The sequence below is a fragment of the Dinoponera quadriceps genome, unplaced genomic scaffold (assembly GCF_001313825.1).
Source record: "Dinoponera quadriceps isolate SergipeBrazil2010 unplaced genomic scaffold, ASM131382v1 scaffold278, whole genome shotgun sequence".
NCBI lineage: Eukaryota > Metazoa > Arthropoda > Insecta > Hymenoptera > Formicidae > Dinoponera > Dinoponera quadriceps.
Window position 1 is genome coordinate 664,284 of NW_014554664.1, and position 18,937 is coordinate 683,220.

The window sequence follows — 18,937 nt, forward strand, 5'->3', positions numbered from 1 at the left end:
CTTGGATGGCGAAAAAACAAACAATATTACGTTCCTATTAAAACATTTGCTTGATCATATTATCTTTCTTCTCATATGGCATAGAATACACATATTATTTAGCATTCGCTATGTGTCTGTAATGTTATTTATAAAATATCGATAAAATGTAAAACATAAAGGAATAAATAAATATGTGTTAATATATACAAATACGTATATAAATAGAGTGAAAAAATCAGAGAAATGATTCTAGTGTCTCTTCTACTTAGAATACTTCGAAAATATTTTTATTAAACAAATACAAATTGCTTTTTAATCATATATTTAGGATTATACAATTTACACAAAGCGATTACAGCGGTAGTTTTTATATTCTTTATTATACCATTATCACAGTTGAACTCGAGATGATACAACAGATCTCTATTCCTGGAATATATTTGAAGAAAAAGAGAAAACTATATATACAATTTTAATGTCTTCTTAATATTGCGATGTTGTCTCTTTCTCCTATTTTACATAGTGGAAGAAAAGGTATTTCCTGCAGAATGCTAATAATAATTAAAAACTTTGTGTAGCGTCAATTTAAACGTATGCGTACCAAGCGCAATATTTGCTGCGAGGAAGACTGCGCGACATTTAATGCGTCGACACAAGTCGATGTTACTCTGATACAACAAAGGATTATACAAATCACCCTTATAATGATATAACGTGAGATACGATCTAGTCGCTACGGTTAGAATCTTCAATAAAATACCCAACTTCCAGTTGGGAACAGTACGTCATTCTCCGTTCTCACTGTTGATGGCTTCTCTTCCGATTTACAGCTGTTTTCACTCGCGCGACACATGCGATTTACGCGACCTCGTCGCTCTTAAGATAAATTTCGCACTGCTTCATAACCTGATTAAAAAGAAAAGAAAGGAATAATTCAAAATTAGCGCGATCCCGCTGAATGATTTATTCATTGGTTGATTGATTGATCGATCGATCGATCTCTAATGAAATCTTGTGCATTGATGCACTTACGTTACAAAGCTTAGCTACATCCTCGTTTGAGCATATGAATGTTTTGCCCCATGTACACATTTTGAGCCCATCGATCGATCGTAACACGCGTGAATTACCATTTAACGACGCCACGACGTACTCATCCCTAATGCACAAAGCGATCTTGTCGCATATCTCCTCACTGTCTACATGGTTCTTCAGCATATTGATCATACTCGGTCCATAAGTTTTCACCATCGTGTTACACTGCACAAATTTGAAGTTTAACTCGAGACAAGTTCTTACGAAACGATGGCTTTTCGGTGAAAATCACGAAATGACAATGTATTACCATAGAGTACTGGTGCGGTAGTAGGCGTTTGCACACATTGAGAACGGCATCCTCGATTTTAGCGTCGACCTTTGGGTCGCCCAAGTCATGATCAATCTGCGATACAACCGCTCGACATAGAGCACATCCCACTATAGATTCTGCGAAAACAGATGAACGGGTCAGGCATTTCTTTATGTAATAATGTACAAACAGACTTAATTATTTTCGCGGGTGTGGAATGAAAAATTATCGCCATTATACATGTGTGATGTCGGCGATCTCTCGTAAGAGATCGGTCAGTCGTTTGTTATGCTGGCAGCGCGAGCGAATATTCTAGGTAGAAAAGGGTAGAAAAGAGGGTAAGAGATTCGATAACCATTTTCTGATTCTCTCACTCTATGTATATACATATCCTTGTACATTGATTTTCCTTATAATTGTTTACGCTCTTTATATATTTGCGGCCATATTCTGGACACATAGCAAACACTAAATATATCATCCTGATTCTCAAGTGAAAACAACTTTATTCGCGTCACGTGCAGATATGTTAATTGTATATTAATTATATATTATAATATTATAGTAGCAATTGTATAAATGTTATAGCATTAATTATACGGTATCGGTCATATATAATAGTAATTATATATTAATTATATAATCGGATACTTCTTAAAGTCAATATACCTCTAACATGCGGCAAGCTGTTCTTACAAAGGCCAATCATGACACAGACTTCTTTAGGGCTGACATCCTGTGAGAGGATAGTTATCACAACGTCAGCGTACTTATCCACAAACTGATTGCACTCCGAGGCAAGCGACTTTGGCAAGTGATTGCATACACCATGCACCATCTTCTCGATTTTTTCTCGATTCTTTTCCTTACCAATCACTTGATCAATATATTGCATTGCGTACTCACAAACTACGCACAATCCGTTATCTATTACATTCTTTGGTTTTGCGAGGGTTAGCGGATAGTCGGGTATCTCATTAGTTACTGAAATGTAAAAAAAAAATAAAATCATTTCTCACAAAAATATCTTCATAGCTGATTTATCGGTGTGGCGTCGTGTTGCACTACGCGTTGTTCATGAAAACTTGATGAGAATGACTCACGAATCTCCCCATCGTTCTCCATGAGAGAAACTGGCTTTGGACCAGCGTCTTTGGTCGCATCACACAATTTAAGGTAGACACATACTTCTTGAGGTGTCAAATCTGCGAGCAACATATCTACGAGTTCCTTGCTGTATGATTTCACGAAATCGTAGCACTGGTCAGTCAGACTGTTTGGTAAGTGCTTACACAGTTTATCCAATTCAGCCTCGATAGTAGCCTGTAACGCAAGCACCACATATGAACGAATTGTACAGGCACGCACTTGAATTGTCACAAACATGATCAGCAGTAGATTAGTACCTCGGTTTTGTTATCCTTGATGGCATTGTAAATTTGCGTCACTGCCAGTAGACAAAGCGGACAACTTGGTTTATCCTCTACCTTCTCGCGAAGGAGGAATCCCTTAGGGATCTGCGCCCACATTTGCAATAATTCTCTCGACGGGCAAACGTGTAACATTGGGCATACCTTAAATGATCGTACAGTTAAATTACGTTTCATCGACTTTATATTCAAATGTGAAAAATGCATTTACCTGTGCAGGATCGATTTCTTGAACTAGTATGGCCACAATCGCGTCTCCGTAAGTATCTACAAATTCTTGGCACTTGTTCCCAATGCTAGGTAACTTTCGGCATATTTTTCCAAGGACTTGTTTCACCTTCTCCTGAAAATTTAATATATACATTTGTAAGTACATTTCTTTATATGTACTTATATGGAGGGAGGTCTATTTTAAATAATCCGTTTTTATTTTGTCGAAGATGTTGATTTTACGAAAAAAAAAAGTTCGAAATAAAAGTTGCAGTTTCAGGGAAAGCACAAAATAGAACCATTATTGTCATTAAAATAAAAAATTAAAGTCAAACTTTTAGAAAAAATATTTTAATGACAATAATAATAATATTACTATCCATTTTATGTCCCCTTTTTATGAAACCCTGTACCTTTGGTCTAGAACTTTTTTTTTGTAAAATTAATGCTTTTGGCAAAATATAGATAATTTAAAATGGACCGCTCTGTATATATCGTTGGAAAATATAAATATTTCATTTTGAATTAATTTTGTCCTTATTACAAATGTATTTTTAATTCATTTAATCCTATTAATTTTATTTTATATTTTAATTATTATAACTTTCTATAATTAATTTTTAAATATTCTTTATTTAAATTATATTACCTCATTGGTAGGACTCGAAATAGTATCTTGTATATAGTGCAACAAATATTCGCACAATGCACACGCTTCCTTTCCTTCTATACTTTCAGGTTGCAGCAGAGGAAATGGCATTAGTCTCTCAAGTGGCAATTGCATCTCTTCGGCCTCCGATTTCGGGCGTTCATGACCAATAGCAACTTCCCTCTCATGTTGATTATTATTCATTATATTTAATCCTATTCGTGCGGATTCTTCTGAGACCAGAGGCCAAATTGGTCCCTGCAATCACAGGATACAATGTATGAAATTTATTCGACTTCTACCATTACTACCCGTAAAAGACGCGTATTGTATTATTTAGGAAATTCAATAAAATATATCCTCACCGGCATTTTGTCTGGAGAAGGACAAACTCCGGTCATATGACAGATAATGTTGCTATTTAGTCCTTTAGTAAGATACTCGTAAATTTCTGAGTAATACTGACTGACTATGGCCCCACACTATAAAAAGAAATAATTCTTTGTTACGACTTGCATACATAGATGTAATACATGATGTATGATTCTTGTTGAAATCACAAACCTCGTCGGCAAAAGATTTTGTCTGCCTGCAAAGGCCCAAGAGAACATGTTTAAATTCTATCTCCGTCGTATTCGCAACCAGAAGATCCTTCAGGTGACCCACAAGTTGCTCGCACAGCTTGCATGGTAGGTCATCGTCAACTTCTACCATGCCTACACTCGACAACGGTGTTATCTCTACTTTTGGAATCTATAATTATCATAGCACATATTTCAACCTGATCATTTTCAGCTCGATAGAAAATTAAAATTAAAACTTAAAATACCGCATCAGTATCATCCTCGTGTTTGTGATATTTGCCGCTGCATTGTCCTGATAGATGACATATGTTGTCTGCGTTAAAATTCTTCCGTATATGTTCGTAAATGTTGTCAAAATTCGATATGATGATATTAGCACAGGCGTCCGAAAAAGAATCAAATTCGCCGCAAATGTGTAACATCCGCAAAAACATCGTGTCTCGTGACGTATGTTGCATTTTATTTTCCATATGCTTCGTTATCGTGTAACATTTAGTACATTCATCTGGTTCAAGTTCATCATTCTTCAATAAAATCGACTTGGTTGTGTCCTTCTAAAAAATAAAACACATATTCTTTGATCAACAGTCGTAATTATCAATTATACAGAGACAATATTAAATATAGCATGAATGTATTGTTGCGATATTAGAAGGAGGGAGGACTTTTAAGGAATGCGCACTTGGTAATCTTTAGGTAATCAATCATTACCTTCGATAGCATCGCCTGATGTTCCGCGAGCAATTTGTCGATGTGCGCGTTGTTGCAGAGACCCGCGACGGAACAAACTACAGACGGATTCATCTGAGACGCTAGCGTCTCCACAAGTTCAGGAACGAATTCATCCACGATCTTGATGCATTCGTCGACAATCGGTTTGATGTGAATCAGTTTACAACTGCCCTCGAAAACATCCTTCAAGTCTTGCTGAGTCTGATTACTCTCTAACTGATCCCGCGCTTGTTGCACCATTTCTTTGCAAATCCCGCACACGTTGTCGGTATCCTCCGGGACTTCCATCTTTTCCCAATATCGTTCGACGCAATGTTTGACAGCGTTGCATCCCTTGGCCGTTCTGTTATTAATATTCACGATCAACATTATAACTAATAATGCTATTGGAATTTAACCAAACCCGTTTGATATTGCGCCATGTAAACTTCGCAATTTACATTTCGGTAGTCTCATATATTATAAATATGTAATGAGGTGTATTTTTCAAATTCAAAAGCTAGACCCAGGTATCACTGGATATATTAATATTAATATTGAAAGCCAATTTCAATTCTTTGCTCGGTTTCTTTCAATATAACTTACAATACAATACAAATATAACTTACATTACGAAATAATAACTTAACTTACTTTAGATTCTCGCACCAATAAGTTGGACCCCATGTGCACTCCTCTGTGCCCAAATTAGGCCGATGATCTTGTTGTTCAGCTGTTATAATTACACTAGCTGTAGATACTGAAAATAAACAAAGTATATTTCCATAATGTTCAGCTATATATATATATATCATAAAAATTTAGAGTTGTAAAGCGTGTTGTGCATAATAATATTCTTTTGATTATATAATTATAATTCTTCTGATCATCAGCCTCCCACAATAGCAATAGTAATTTATAATGCAATCAACATATTCCATATTGTGACAGTTTTATATGATTTTTTAACTTGTATCACTTAAATTGAATTAGAATGAACTCGTTTCATATCATAATACATGTTATCTTTTGTTTCTTTTTCTTGATAAGTCCCAGTCTACAATAGGTTCTTTAAGCCCTAAACTTTAAGAAATTGAACAATCACCATCGATTATTCTCCTCACATTCGATTGATTGCTCAATTTCTTAACGCTTGAAGCTTAAACATTTATTGTAGATAAGGACTAACAACTTTTAGAGCTTTGCAATAAAAATATATTCTCTGTGCAAGTATTCTATATAGCGCTATACTTTCTGAATTAACACAATCTTCTTATTCTCTTCTTTCTTTCATGGAATGTCACATATGTATCTATTTAATTTTAAATATAGACAATACAACTCAATACAGTACAGCTATAAAGAATAGATCTAGAGTAAATCTGAACAGATGATCAAACTTCAAGGCATATTTATGATAAAGATGTGTGTGTGTGTGTGTGTGTGTGTAGAAAAATAGCATGAGATATAAGTACAGAAACGTTTTCTTTTAATGTTTATTGTTTACTATAATTTAACTATAAGTTTACTATAAGTTAACTAAAATTTCACAAGATGGACCATTGATGACTCTTAGTCAGCTAGAGGACATGTAAAATACAAAAGAATCAAACGTCTCTTCGACGTCTCTCGTCATATGGTGATACACTATCACTGTATCCGTGGAATGCATGAGTAACTTGATAATGTAAGACATGCCGAAACGGAATGTTTCTCCGAGAAAACACGATTATCGCGCTAAGTGATAAGTACGCGCGACGTCATCGCGACGTTATTAACACGACCGCATATTTTCACAATAATATTTAACCTAAATCGAACCCTCCAATTTGTACTCTCCAATCGACTGAATCACCTTATTCGTCCTAGGAACTAGAATTCCGTCGCAGTGAGTAATGGAAACGTGATTAGCCGGCAACGCAAGAGATAGAGAGAGAGAGACGATACATCACGCAGCACGACGGAAGAGGAGAGCAAGCGAGCGAGCGAGTGAACAAAAGAGACGGAAGAACGCGATCCGGGGTTACATCGCGTAATTAGAGACGAGGAGGAGGAAGAGGAAGATCGATGAAGTCCGAGTCCGTACAAATATTACACACATGCAAATGTTATCGCTCGGTTTAGCTCCGGCAATATCGTGTTTATAAAACAGAGATAGGAAAAAATGAAATAAGAACACGCGTGCGCGCGCACGGCTGCCAATGCGAACGTTATGGCAGGAAGTGCGCAATAAAAAGAAAAAAAATAAAAAAAAAAACAAAGGAAAGAACGTTGTCTACGTAGAATACACACGCAGATTGACGTATCGCCGAGCGAAACAAGATCATCGCAGCCGAACAAAGGGAACATCCGACCGCGATGATTATCGACGTATCAGTTGTGTCACGAAAAGCAACTCACCAGCCAGAAGCGCGCTGAGCGCGAGCAGAAGCTCCTTCATCGTGTTCTCGCGATTGCTCGATTCGCTTGCCGAGTACTCGCTCGATACAACGATGACACGCGACGACTCGACGCCTGAAAAGATATTGGATGATTCTTCTGCGCGCACGGTTAGTGGAAAACAGCGGCAACTACAAGAACGACCGACACACCGACAATCTCATCGGCACTAACGATGACTCGTCGACGACGTCCGCCGTTACCACCAGAAACGTGTGTTGCTATATGCGCCCGGCACTCCGCGCATGCGCGCTCGTGCGATCGCACCGACGTATCAGGTCTGTTCGTTTTCGCTGCACCGCTAAACCAGTGCAATAAGTTGAAGCGAGATAAGTATATGTTTTCTCACATCAACTTACTGCACTGGTTCAGCGGTGCGGCGAAAACGTAACAGACCTATTGTATCTTTGGTAATTTAATCGTCAGATGATCTTTCGAGCAATCGACAGAAATCAACGCGGCAGTCAACGTGTTAAGAATCTTTCACTTTTAGAAACCTAAATTAAGGAATTCCAAGTGAAGAGCAATAATGCGAAAGCGCAAATGAATTCTATTCGAAAACTCAAATCTGGGTATTTCAATTTTATTTGGCGACTAATTTATTCACGTGGAATTTTATACCGGTTTGAAATTTCGTGAAATAAAAGAGAAAGGGAATTTGTGTATAAAAAATATATTCATATATTACATATGAAGAAGTTGCATATGTTCAAGAAATTTGAAATAAAAGGTCTGAATTTGAATTCAAAGTTTTAAATGAGAGGGAGAGAGAGAGAGAGAGAAAGAAACTTTTAAAAACTACAATTTCAAAATTTCCGGAAAAACCATTTTTCCTCAATTTTTCCGCAAATTTCTTCGATTTCTATCCTAAAATATACAAATTCGTTTAGACAAATTTACGCGTGTTCGGATTAAAACCCATCGCATTATTTTTACCGTAAAGAAAATATGAAACGAAGAAAAAACCCGCGGAAAAATTGGGAAAAAAATTGGGGGTTTCTTCGAAAACTTGAAAACTATATTAAGAACGGTCGGGGAGGAAAGTGAACTTGTTCCGTTCGAATCGTGTACTTCACTGAGATCGACGCGTTCAAAACGCGCTTGCGCAGAAACAGCTGGCACGTTTAAGAACGTCGCCGGAATGTATTTTCGTTTCGGCGCAATTCGACCGACGAATAACATCTCTTCGGCGATACCGCTCGACGGTATTATTGTCAAACTGGTTTAATAACATTTGTAACTTGTATTTGCGTGAATAGCAAAAAATCGATGAATTTTCTTCAACTCTGTCGCTACTGCCCTACATTCGTCGCGTTGACGCAGAGTGACGAGGGACGTGACGACGTCCATACTTGAGTTATAAAGTTTTATAACATCAAACTCGCTCCATACCGATCGTGTAAACATAGACGTATAGTATCTGTGCATATGTTATTAAATAGATTTTAGCTTCTACGAAGCTATATCAGCACAGTCGTCAATGCGTGTGCTTTACTGCGTCTATCTAATGGCATAAATATACATTTATATATGTGCACACACTGTCGTGTTATCGGCATCGGCTACGATTACGCGTTCTCGTTCTCGTTTGCGCTTCGATAGTTCACGAAAAGACAAATTTCGAAATCGATCCGTTCGACTGCTTCGTCAAACTTCGTTACGATAAGATACGCAAGAATTAATTCATATATTTCGACCATCGTAAATCCCATTCCTTCTATCGTCCTCTTGGCAACGAGTTCGAAACTTCGTTTCATTTTATTTCCGCGCGCGGCAATCCTCCCCNCGAACCGTCACGTGACGCGTGGAAAAATTTCGAGATCGCCGTTGTTAAAAATAATCCCACGTCGCGCGTATTGCACGTGTGTGTGAAATCTATAGCGGGATAATATTTGTCCCGCGCGAAAGTAAAGTGAATTGCAATCGGCGATCGATGACGAGATCGCCCGGTGAGAGCGACGGCGGAGTCTTTCAGCCTAATTCAATTGTCGTTTATCTCCAATGCGGATACGTGAAACGACGTTCATAATATTTTTATAGAACGGAGTAATCGCGATACGAATGGTTTTCCTGGTACGAAGATCAGATTTCAATCGCTGATAAATTAAAGACTGATAAATAATCGGCCGATTGAAACACACATCTCCCACGATCGACTCTTCATGCAACGATTCTTCGTGCGAAAAATTCATAATAGAACGCTCGTATGATTTTACCGGCTTTGCGTTAATTTCCCACAGACATTCGAATTTCTAGAAAACTCCTCCTTCAAATACTGAGATGTACTTTTTACTTTTTCTATGATAATTTTTTTAGCTCCGAATAATCGCACATTAAAAAGAAAATTAAGAAGATACCACGATATTATTGTAACACTAAATACGTGCTGTAAGTTATATGAATTATTTTTTGTTGCTACGCATTCCGGATGTCCACAATATATTTTAGTGTCATTTGTCAGCAACGGACATTGAATAATAGTGTAAAGTAAATAAGTTATATATTACGTAAATTATATGTTATGTAAATAATTTAGAGATTTGAATCTGGTGATAACAGCGTAATATGAAGGATCTTTCGACTAGTTTCCGTGGTGTAGTGGTTATCACATCCGCCTAACACGCGGAAGGTCCCCGGTTCGATCCCGGGCGGAAACAGTTTTTTTTTATCTTGTTATCGTCCGAACAGTTGCAGATATAAAACCAAGTTGAATTTTGGGAAATTTAAAAACCCGTATCACACTAGAAGTAAGATCATTTAAACGTTTCAAAACATCACGCTACATCCAATTAAGAAATCGGACCGATATAAACGTCTCAGAAAGAGGTATTTCCAACAATTTCTTTTAGAAAACTCTGATGAGTTAAAGAAAAGCCATCTTATGCAATGAATAATATAATATTCCCCGAATATTTTCGTAAGGAAGAGTCTATTGTATCTTTATTTATTACAAAGTTATTAGTTGTTAATGAAAGACCATTCAAAAAGAAAACGGATATATCACATTGACAACTTTTCGGCCAAACGGTGAATCTGAAATAAGAAAAGAACCGATTGGATTCTTGAACTAAAAGTTTCGAAACACGATATATGACGTTCTCAAAAGTTATAACTTTGGTTTTTTAAAAAAAGTATTGCGTGTACACACAAAGAAAAGAAATTATCGGCGGCCGGGGTATTCATCAATCTCTATACTGCTTATTTCGATGATCGGCCGCGACGCGGCGCTTTTGTACCCAAGCCGCACCAGAGTCTAGAGACTAGGTTATGTGTGACAGATGGGGTTAGGTTCCCGAAGATGAGGCTTTTGAGGGTGAGTAGAAAGTGCGAATTATTTAAATAAAGGATCATTTGCCTCTAAAACGGTTAGATGTTAATCTACTGACCGACACGACTGCAAATAAAGGCGCCCTGACCACGATCGGTCGTGTGCATTGTTTTATACAGCCAGACAGTCACAATTTACGGTAAGATTAATTTCTAAAGAATAATTATTATACTGCTGATTGGAGCGCAAAAACGCACCAACTGTTACATTTCTACAACTACGCGATAATTAAAAATGCGATATGATTATGGCTATAAACTAATAATATAATTGATTTCAAGCGTAGAAATTGGGCCGGCGTGAGATCAGCAGGCGACCACCGAGGTAAGGGAGCAGCGCTGAGAAAGGAGAATGAAGGGGGAAGAACAGGGGAAATGGTGTTCGGAGTACCTCGGATATAACAATATCTTCTTAGTGTCCTTCGAACGGTCGTCAAGTAGATATACAAACCGAGTAGTGGGCAACATATCTGCTAGGTGTAAAATTACTACACATTACTTCTGAAGTAATATTACAGATAACAGATATCAGCAATTATCCATTACACCAAAGTTTCGGAATGTGTGCATTACTTCGAGAGATATATATGCCTGTCGAATATAACAAGTTCTTTAATCCGAATATTTGTCATGTTTGCAAGATTAAAAATACTGATAATTAGGAAATTTGTGAACAATGCTGCATGATAAGTTACCGCAGCTAGAGGCACAAACTGATGCATCATGCGCAGTTGCGCGCTGTTATAAAGAAACTTAGCGAGCAACACATCTGGCTCCGTGGGTATTTCAACCTGGAGGAATGGGTCAAGTCGAGGAAAGAATTTGTGCATTTAATCAAGGCAGAGTTGTCATGTGATCTAGAGCCATATGAAGCAGATGATCATGTTCATAAAAGCTTGTCGTATATGTCACGAGCAACAGAATCTTTATACTTGTAGAAGATGTTATTCCGTCAACTATTGTTTTGATCATGCAGACACTGTGAAAAGAGATGGTAATTTTGATTGCGAGAAGCTGAAGTTATGTCTTGAAGTTGATAGCAAACTACAATTTGGTTCAACATTATTAGGTCATCATTTCATCAACCCTCCAGTGTACTTTAAACCTTCTGTTGATATGTCATCATTCCTTAAACTACATAATTTCAAATTTTTGGACTCTGTCACACTGTATTGCTACACTGATTATATATCAGGACCACTGACACTGTATTATGGGATGAAAAATGTACTTCTTTTAAATCCCCAAGGTGAACATTTTTGCTATATTGTTTATATAGTAGCTGCAAACATTGTTGATAAAGCATATGTACCCTCTTGGGGACTTTTTCTGCATCGTTTACGTTGGCAAACGCAATTAAGAATTATACTAATAGGATTGCAATTACAAGACGATCGTAAAAATATAGAAACTTGTATTAAATGCAGGCCTACGCAGAGGAAGTTTAATTTCGAATGCCATCGTACATCGTACTGTGATTATGTTAACAGTGATATGTATATAAAACCAAAGGTAATTATAGAGTTTCAAGTAGATTTTAATGACTGGGAACCATCGTCCGAGTTGATTTTAAAATTACGGGATCAAAATTGTCCGTTGCTTTTAACCGACAAATCTAAACTTAAAGTTGAAGAGAACATAAATAAGCTATTCGAAGTTCTGGGTTCACCTTTAAATATTGCATATCACGAAAAAAATAAATTTTGTTCCATCAGGCCCTGTACAGATCTTGAGAACGACGGTGTGTCTTATCGTAATCATCATTTAACTGTTTTCAAAAATTTGAGTGTTTCATCGCCATCTGATACGTCGTCTGACACGTCGTCTGATATGTTGTCTGATATATCGTCTGAAATAAATAATTATGATTAAACTCTTCCGTCCTTCTGTTATTAATTGTATTATTTAATTATTAATTATTTTATATCATTTAATTCTTCTGTATAAGATGTTAATATTGATATATCATGATCTTTATTTTCAGTCGAAATAGGATTCAAAACTTTTGTTCGGAAAAATTTTGGTTGGATTTAGTCGCATTCTTTTCATAATGTTTAATTTTAATATTTTGTTTTATTTTGATAACAACAAATAATCCTTTACCTAATTATTATATACTGTGAATAAATTCAAATGTAAATCAAATATTAACAGTTGCATCAATAAAAAATACCGCCATTCGTTCCACCGGCATACTTTCAATATAAATTCCTCTTTTTAATTTTAACTTTTAATGCGACTATAGAAGCTAATGTAATATTCAGCTTCAATTTTATTTCATCTACTTCAACCATCTACTTCAACCAGAGTTGCTAGGAAAACTTTCATCGAAATCATAGCATACTTCATACCTGCAATTTTATCGATTAATTCCATATTTCGTCATAATATATTACAATTTCTTTATACGCACCTATACAATTCCTTCGACCATTACTAAACGGTAAAACGGTATAACAATAAAGGTAACGGTCCTACTTGTTCTCTGGGAGAAATTTATCTGGATCGAATTTCAACGCATTTGGCAAATATTTTTCGTTTTGGTTCAAAGCTAACATTGGTGTAATAACTTCAGCGCCCTTTGGGATATTAAATTCCCCTAAAGCATATATTATTCTGTACTCAAACAAATAACATGCTACATAGAACTGTTTTGTTTTAATAAGATAATAAAATAATATTATCAAAATTTTCCCATTTACATCAAAAAACACGCAAATGATTTACTAACAGCGCGCCGCGTCCAGTTCGCGCCGCTGCGCGTCGATGTAAACAAATGAACGTTGTTATTTACCTATTGCGAGTTACCAACTTTTTTTTTCACTCATTTATTCGAAATTGAATAAGGAATCGAAATATGTTAACATTATTGTCGTAACTGATTGAGAAGTACATGTAATTTCTAATTGTTTATAACTTTTATGAATTTGTTTAAGCATTTTTTGAATATTATATCAAATGGATAACGGATGTCATTTCATATTTTACTATCAAAACTTATCAGTTCTTTATTCAACAAGAACGGGAAAAGAGGTAATTAAGAGCAAGTCGCTATTGTTCGAGCATGATAAGTATTTACCGTAATGTCTATAAAAAATGTATAATGATCATCGCATAATATCGACATTTAGTTAAATAACATACCATCATTTTTTTTGTATTAATACCATCATTTTTTTTGTATTAATATAATATATATATATAATCATGTATGTGACCACATGTATGGGCAAAATTCATATATAATTATATATGGACAGTGTCTTTTATCGCAATAAGTATTTAACCATCTATATGAATTTATATTCCATACAACGTACTTTATCCGATAGATTAGAAAGTTAATATTAGAACTAACACAGAAATTTAAATTCAAGTACTACTTCCCTGCTTTTTTGGCGAAAATAATAGCAGTTTGATAACGAAGACTTGTCTTATAAAATGTAAATTTATCAAATGTAACTATTCCAAATGTAGTGAGTCATTTAGCCGAAACTCGAACCCTTAGTAAAAACTCAAACCTGTTAAGAGTGTGCAACGAGTGTTCTCATGATACCGGTAGATGGCGTTAGGCAGCCCGTTAGCCGAATTTTCCCATTATAAACCGAATAGGCATCATTCCTAATGGCTATATGTAATTTTTTCTCTAATAAGAAAATCAACCCTGCTAAAAAAATTTTCTATATTATTTCTCAAGGTTGTTTAGACGTAGTGTCAGACATTAAAGTGCCGTATAAAACTGTTTTTTGGAACATATTTGATTCACGACAGTTTGCGCTTCATAGTTAAACATGATTCATGTTTTCTTATCAGTTTTTATATGACTGAAGATTTCAGTTGAAGTTCTAAAATAAAAGAAGTCATTTTTGCTACTTCAAAATTGTTATTATCACGATAAATATTATGTAAATCTGTAAGAAAAAAAATCTCTTAAAAATTAATGTCAAACTTTTATTATTAAAAATAAATTACTATTCACAAATTACTCAATTTTACTACTCAATTGTATAAAGTATATTGTCACCTTCTGAATATATTTCCTTTTCAATGAAATAAGGTGCTTCGGTGTTTCGTCAAGCTAACATTGTGTCACTTGTCTCTTGCTGAAAAGCAACCAAAAAATGAAAAGAAATGAGAAACTAATTAGCCTTAACAAATCACGTAGAATCTAATGGCATTAACAAGATAAGAATAAAGCCCAACAACCTGTTTAATAACTTTTTATCGATAAATTCGCTATTAAATTAGCACATTTGATAAACGCGGAAAAATATAGAATTACAAAAGTGTACAATATACTTTATCATAGGTCTATATCTATAAAATATCAAGATAAATGTAAGTTGTAAAATTAATACTTTATTATAAATTAAATATCCAGGTATTTTTAACGCATAACTAGAAATGATAATTAGAATTAGATAACGTCATTGTTTTTTTCATTTTCCTAACAAGTCCACTTTTCATATATTAAAGTTTGCATTAGCAGATTCTTCTTTTATTCGTAGAACACGACTCAAGAAGAAAGTCGATATTTAAGAATATTTAGAAATAAATCAAACATTTTCAGCTCATCTGATTTATTGTTGAGTTATACTACTTGGAAAAATGGAATTCAAGGCAATTTCAATGAAGTATTATATATTGATATTGCGTTGTTTTTGAAATGTGAGATATATATTATAATTTCTATATATAATGCACAATAGAAATGCAATATAATATATAATGTATATATTACAATACAATTCAATGATAATACAAAATATTGCAGTAGAGTGTGCTTTAAGTACAATTTAACACATTATAATAATATGCGACATTGAGATAGATCTTTAATATATCGTATTTTATTCTTCGTAACATTTCGTCTTTAAACAACAACATTTGCAATGACAATTATATTCGTCGTCGTGATACGATTTAATGCGAGCATCGTCATTTTTCATTCTATCACGGTTAGCAAACGCGTTTGTTTTCCAGGGGGCACTTGTGCCGATCCGAAAATTAATCGGGACTGTATCGCGAGACATTCTCCCCGTTTATAATCAAAATATGTACATAGTAAATAATAAAAAAAGCGATAGAGGAATGTAAGAGACCCGCTGGCGTGACGACCATACGCTCGCTCGCAAATAGCTAATTAATATGATAATAAATCCACGAGCTACTTTCAAGTAGCACATATTTCCCTCGTCGCGTTTTTCTCGAATATTCTCTTACACACTCCGTTAAATACAGCGACACGGTATTACACGACGTTTACGTGTGTACTTCGCAAGAATAAAAACAGTTACGCAACCGGGGAACATTTAACACCACTCGGGTCAGCTGCGCTAAGCGTTTCGCAATTAATTAGCGCTCACGTATTTCGCTTAAATGATGACGATTCTATCTTCGATTATGATCGGCCGGCTATGGGTAAATGTGAGTGATTTAATAATAATCTCGCCGAGATTTATTGTCACGCAGGCCTTGGCAAGCACTTTCTTTTCTACCGCCTTGCGCGTGTCTTAATTAAAATACATCAAGAAATGCCGAAGGACGAGGAGGTGAGCTGTCGTTCAATCTATTTTTAAAGAAGGCCAACGCTATGATGTAAAAAGTTTTAATTAAATCGCAATCGCCACCTATCTCTAAAGGTTTCAGATTAAATCCGGAATAAACTATAATTAATTATTATTCATTAAATTGTAGTTAAATATTGATAACTTCGTGAGAAAAGTCGTTCCTGCAAATATACGGTCCGCAGGTCGGAAAGTACATTTTTGACATTTCATTAGATTAGTGCGTGAAATCGAACATTTCTCTCGGAAATGACACGTGATGGATCAGTCAACGTTTGGCTTTTTTCTTTTTTCTTTATTTCCTTGCTTCACGTCAGAACATAGGATACCTTTGGAAAATAATTCGCTTATATACATAGTTTAATTTTACTATATAATTTCATTTTTTATTATTTGTTTATTATACATTTGCATTTGTTTATTATATATTTGCCGTAAAAATGCTGTTCGTAAATTTGTAAACTTCGGATATTAATTTAGACTCGCGTAAAACCGAAGGTTTTCTTTTTCTTTCTTCAATTTCGTTTATCGTCCTTATTTGCTTGCTTCCCGTCCAGAAGTTTTGTTTCCCAAACACATTGTCGTTGATGTGTTAATCGTTGCTTCTTTTTACTTTCTGTTTGTTCCGTTTAAACGCGAGATACCTGGTTGTGCGAGATATTCAGGTTGCACGTCGATCGTGACGATAAATCATGCGTAAGACCGGCATTAAAACGTGCACTGCTGTACGTCCTGTTTCTCCCTCGCGCTCGATCTCACTGAAATGTTATTGAATTCCTCGGTGGAAAAATTCCTAAGCGGTAAAACCCCTCGACACGGGACGTTGTTATTAGGGAGTATTATGGCTCCTTTCTAAAAATAATTGGTGTCCTGAAAAACGCATTGTCATACAGATAGATATCCGGCGAACCGCTGGCCTGCCCGTTGCATTGCACAACCTCTGCTGGGTTCTGAAAAGGACTAAATTGATCCGCGACGTATCCGTCGCGAATTTTTCTAATAATCCTCGGTAATCCCTCGGCGTCTTGTCGATAATTTATTATTCGTGGAAATTACTTTTTGTTACTCTCGATGGCATCGAATGTACGACATAATAAAACATAAATATATAATACGAAGTGGAAATATTGAATGTATATTAAGTAGAATTTATTTGGTTATTCTTGTAATATATTATTTTATAATGTCAATCTTTATATCATTATAATATCGTTATACAAAGTGTTCCGAATTATTCTCGGTTCCCATAGTGTGCAGGTAGAATGGATAAAAACTGAGCGGAAAAGTCACATATCATTGTGCAAAATTCGCAATAATTAGCGAGGAATTAATTATCTTGTCTGAGCTAATGACCGAAGCGGTAAGCTAGATCCTGTAAGAAAGGAAAATAGCTGACTCCTGAAGATCTCCAGGCAACGATAGGTATCAACTGATAGGCGAGAGGCGTCTTTTCAACACACAGCCACGTGTCTCTCGCTATTTACTGCGATACTCCGCTTTTAGAATTCAATTGATGCTCATCGTTGTCTGGAGATCTTCAGAAGTAAGCCATTTTTCTTCATACAATGTCCGGTCCTGTCCACGTAACTTTCAACATCAACTTAGTTTCTTAGGCAGTTGACTTTTAACTTAATTAAAAAGAAATACCAACTTACCCAACCCGGAAAATAGCATTGTCAAATAAATTACTTAACCCCGACGCGTTACTTTAATTTCCATAAAAAGACAGTTTATTCCACAAAAATTTCAGTGCAACGAAAAATTAAAAGACGCCGATAACATAACGAAACTCGCTCGTGCAAACGGAAACTGCCACTTCAGCTCCAACTACTGTACACGATAGACGAAATTCCGTCAGATGTTTCGTCTGACAGAGTTCGGTACAGTTCTTTACAGTCGAGAAACATGCGTATGTCACTTTTCCACACTTATGCCAGTTTTTTCCCCCTAATTTTATCTCATTGACGCCCTGTTATGTTCCGGACGATCATAACTCTCTCGAATTAAATATGTCAAGCGAAAATAAAACATTTGCTCGATCCGTTTCATCACAACGCCATTTTATAGACTGCCTATTTATTCGGAGGAAAGGAGGCACCGCTGGAATCAAATATACGATATTAAGCGGGAAATTTGCTTCGGTTCTTCTCCTGCTTTATTAATATATACATAAATCACCGACCATCCTCGACTGCGCGCGTCGTTAAGATAAATTCACTTCCGAGCGTTTCGTTTCCTACTTCTTTGTTTTTTCGCGCGACTGCCGCCAATTTACCCGAGATTTTAACGAGATCGGGCGGCGGTATCGTGCGATTACGCGCGCGTTATTATTAGACGCATATCGCGCGACAGAAATATCACTGATCCGCGCGGTCGCAACAACGAGACACGATAATTAACAATCTGCGAAGTGGCCGACAGGAAGATTAGCGTAATAACACGTCCACGTGTTTTATCTTCTCAGAAGCACGTATCGCCCGTGAGACGACACGTTATCTGTCTCTTTCTCCCCCACTCTTCCTCCTTCTTCCCTCTCTCTCTCTCTCTCTCGCTTCCACGTTTTTTCTCTCGCTCTCCCGTGCGTCGAGGTGTGCGCGAATGCAGGAAACGACGGCGCGCATAATAGCGCGGAGTGCTTTCGGATATTAGATCGCGGGAAACGACGATGCAATTTAGTTACGAACTGTTTA

The 18,937-nt window shown here is 36.1% G+C and overlaps 2 protein-coding genes and 1 non-coding gene across 7 annotated transcripts; 2 read left to right on the forward strand and 1 right to left on the reverse strand.

Moving 5' to 3' along the window:
- Positions 1-334: 334 nt before the first annotated feature.
- LOC106740651 (prosaposin) lies at positions 335-7,543 on the reverse strand. 2 transcript variants are annotated; one of them, XM_014611904.1, is made up of 14 exons: positions 7,315-7,543; positions 5,569-5,674; positions 4,915-5,278; positions 4,449-4,757; positions 4,184-4,372; positions 3,985-4,101; positions 3,620-3,877; positions 2,972-3,103; positions 2,737-2,904; positions 2,434-2,653; positions 2,000-2,314; positions 1,328-1,467; positions 1,015-1,242; positions 335-888 (listed from the first exon to the last, which is right to left on the reverse strand). In XM_014611904.1, exons 1-14 carry the CDS (start codon positions 7,352-7,354, stop codon positions 841-843), a joined length of 2,634 nt encoding a protein of 877 aa, XP_014467390.1. In that variant the 5' UTR covers positions 7,355-7,543; the 3' UTR covers positions 335-840. The 2 variants fall into 2 exon arrangements, with proteins under 2 accessions (XP_014467390.1, XP_014467391.1); XM_014611905.1 differs by having other exon boundaries at positions 1,113-1,242; positions 7,315-7,542.
- Positions 7,544-9,937: 2,394 nt separating this feature from the next.
- On the forward strand, positions 9,938-10,010 carry Trnav-aac. Its single transcript has one exon. It is a non-coding gene; the product is annotated as a tRNA-Val (tRNA).
- A 565-nt stretch (positions 10,011-10,575) lies between these two features.
- Positions 10,576-12,558, forward strand: LOC106740606. Of its 4 annotated transcripts, none has more exons than XM_014611810.1 (2): positions 10,576-10,666; positions 10,968-12,558. In XM_014611810.1, the coding sequence occupies exon 2, from the start codon at positions 11,548-11,550 to the stop codon at positions 12,550-12,552; it is 1,005 nt and encodes a 334-aa protein (XP_014467296.1). In that variant the 5' UTR covers positions 10,576-10,666; positions 10,968-11,547; the 3' UTR covers positions 12,553-12,558. The 4 variants fall into 4 exon arrangements, with proteins under 4 accessions (XP_014467296.1, XP_014467297.1, XP_014467295.1 ...); XM_014611811.1 differs by having other exon boundaries at positions 10,592-10,666; positions 10,963-12,558; XM_014611809.1 differs by having other exon boundaries at positions 10,600-10,820; positions 10,963-12,558.
- The last annotated feature ends 6,379 nt before the right edge of the window (positions 12,559-18,937 follow it).

Bases quoted from the DNA above. Each gene is read 5' to 3' on its own strand.
- LOC106740651 (XM_014611904.1), bottom strand. From the start codon at position 7,354: ATGAAGGAGCTTCTGCTCGCGCTCAGCGCGCTTCTGGCTG. The intron at 3,104-3,619 runs GTAATATAATTT...TTAAATTTTCAG, and splicing joins TTTCGAGTCCTACCAATGAG to GAGAAGGTGAAACAAGTCCT. The intron at 889-1,014 runs GTAAGTGCATCA...CTTTTTAATCAG, and splicing joins ATGTAGCTAAGCTTTGTAAC to GTTATGAAGCAGTGCGAAAT.
- LOC106740606 (XM_014611810.1), top strand. From the start codon at position 11,548: ATGAAGCAGATGATCATGTTCATAAAAGCTTGTCGTATATGTCACGAG.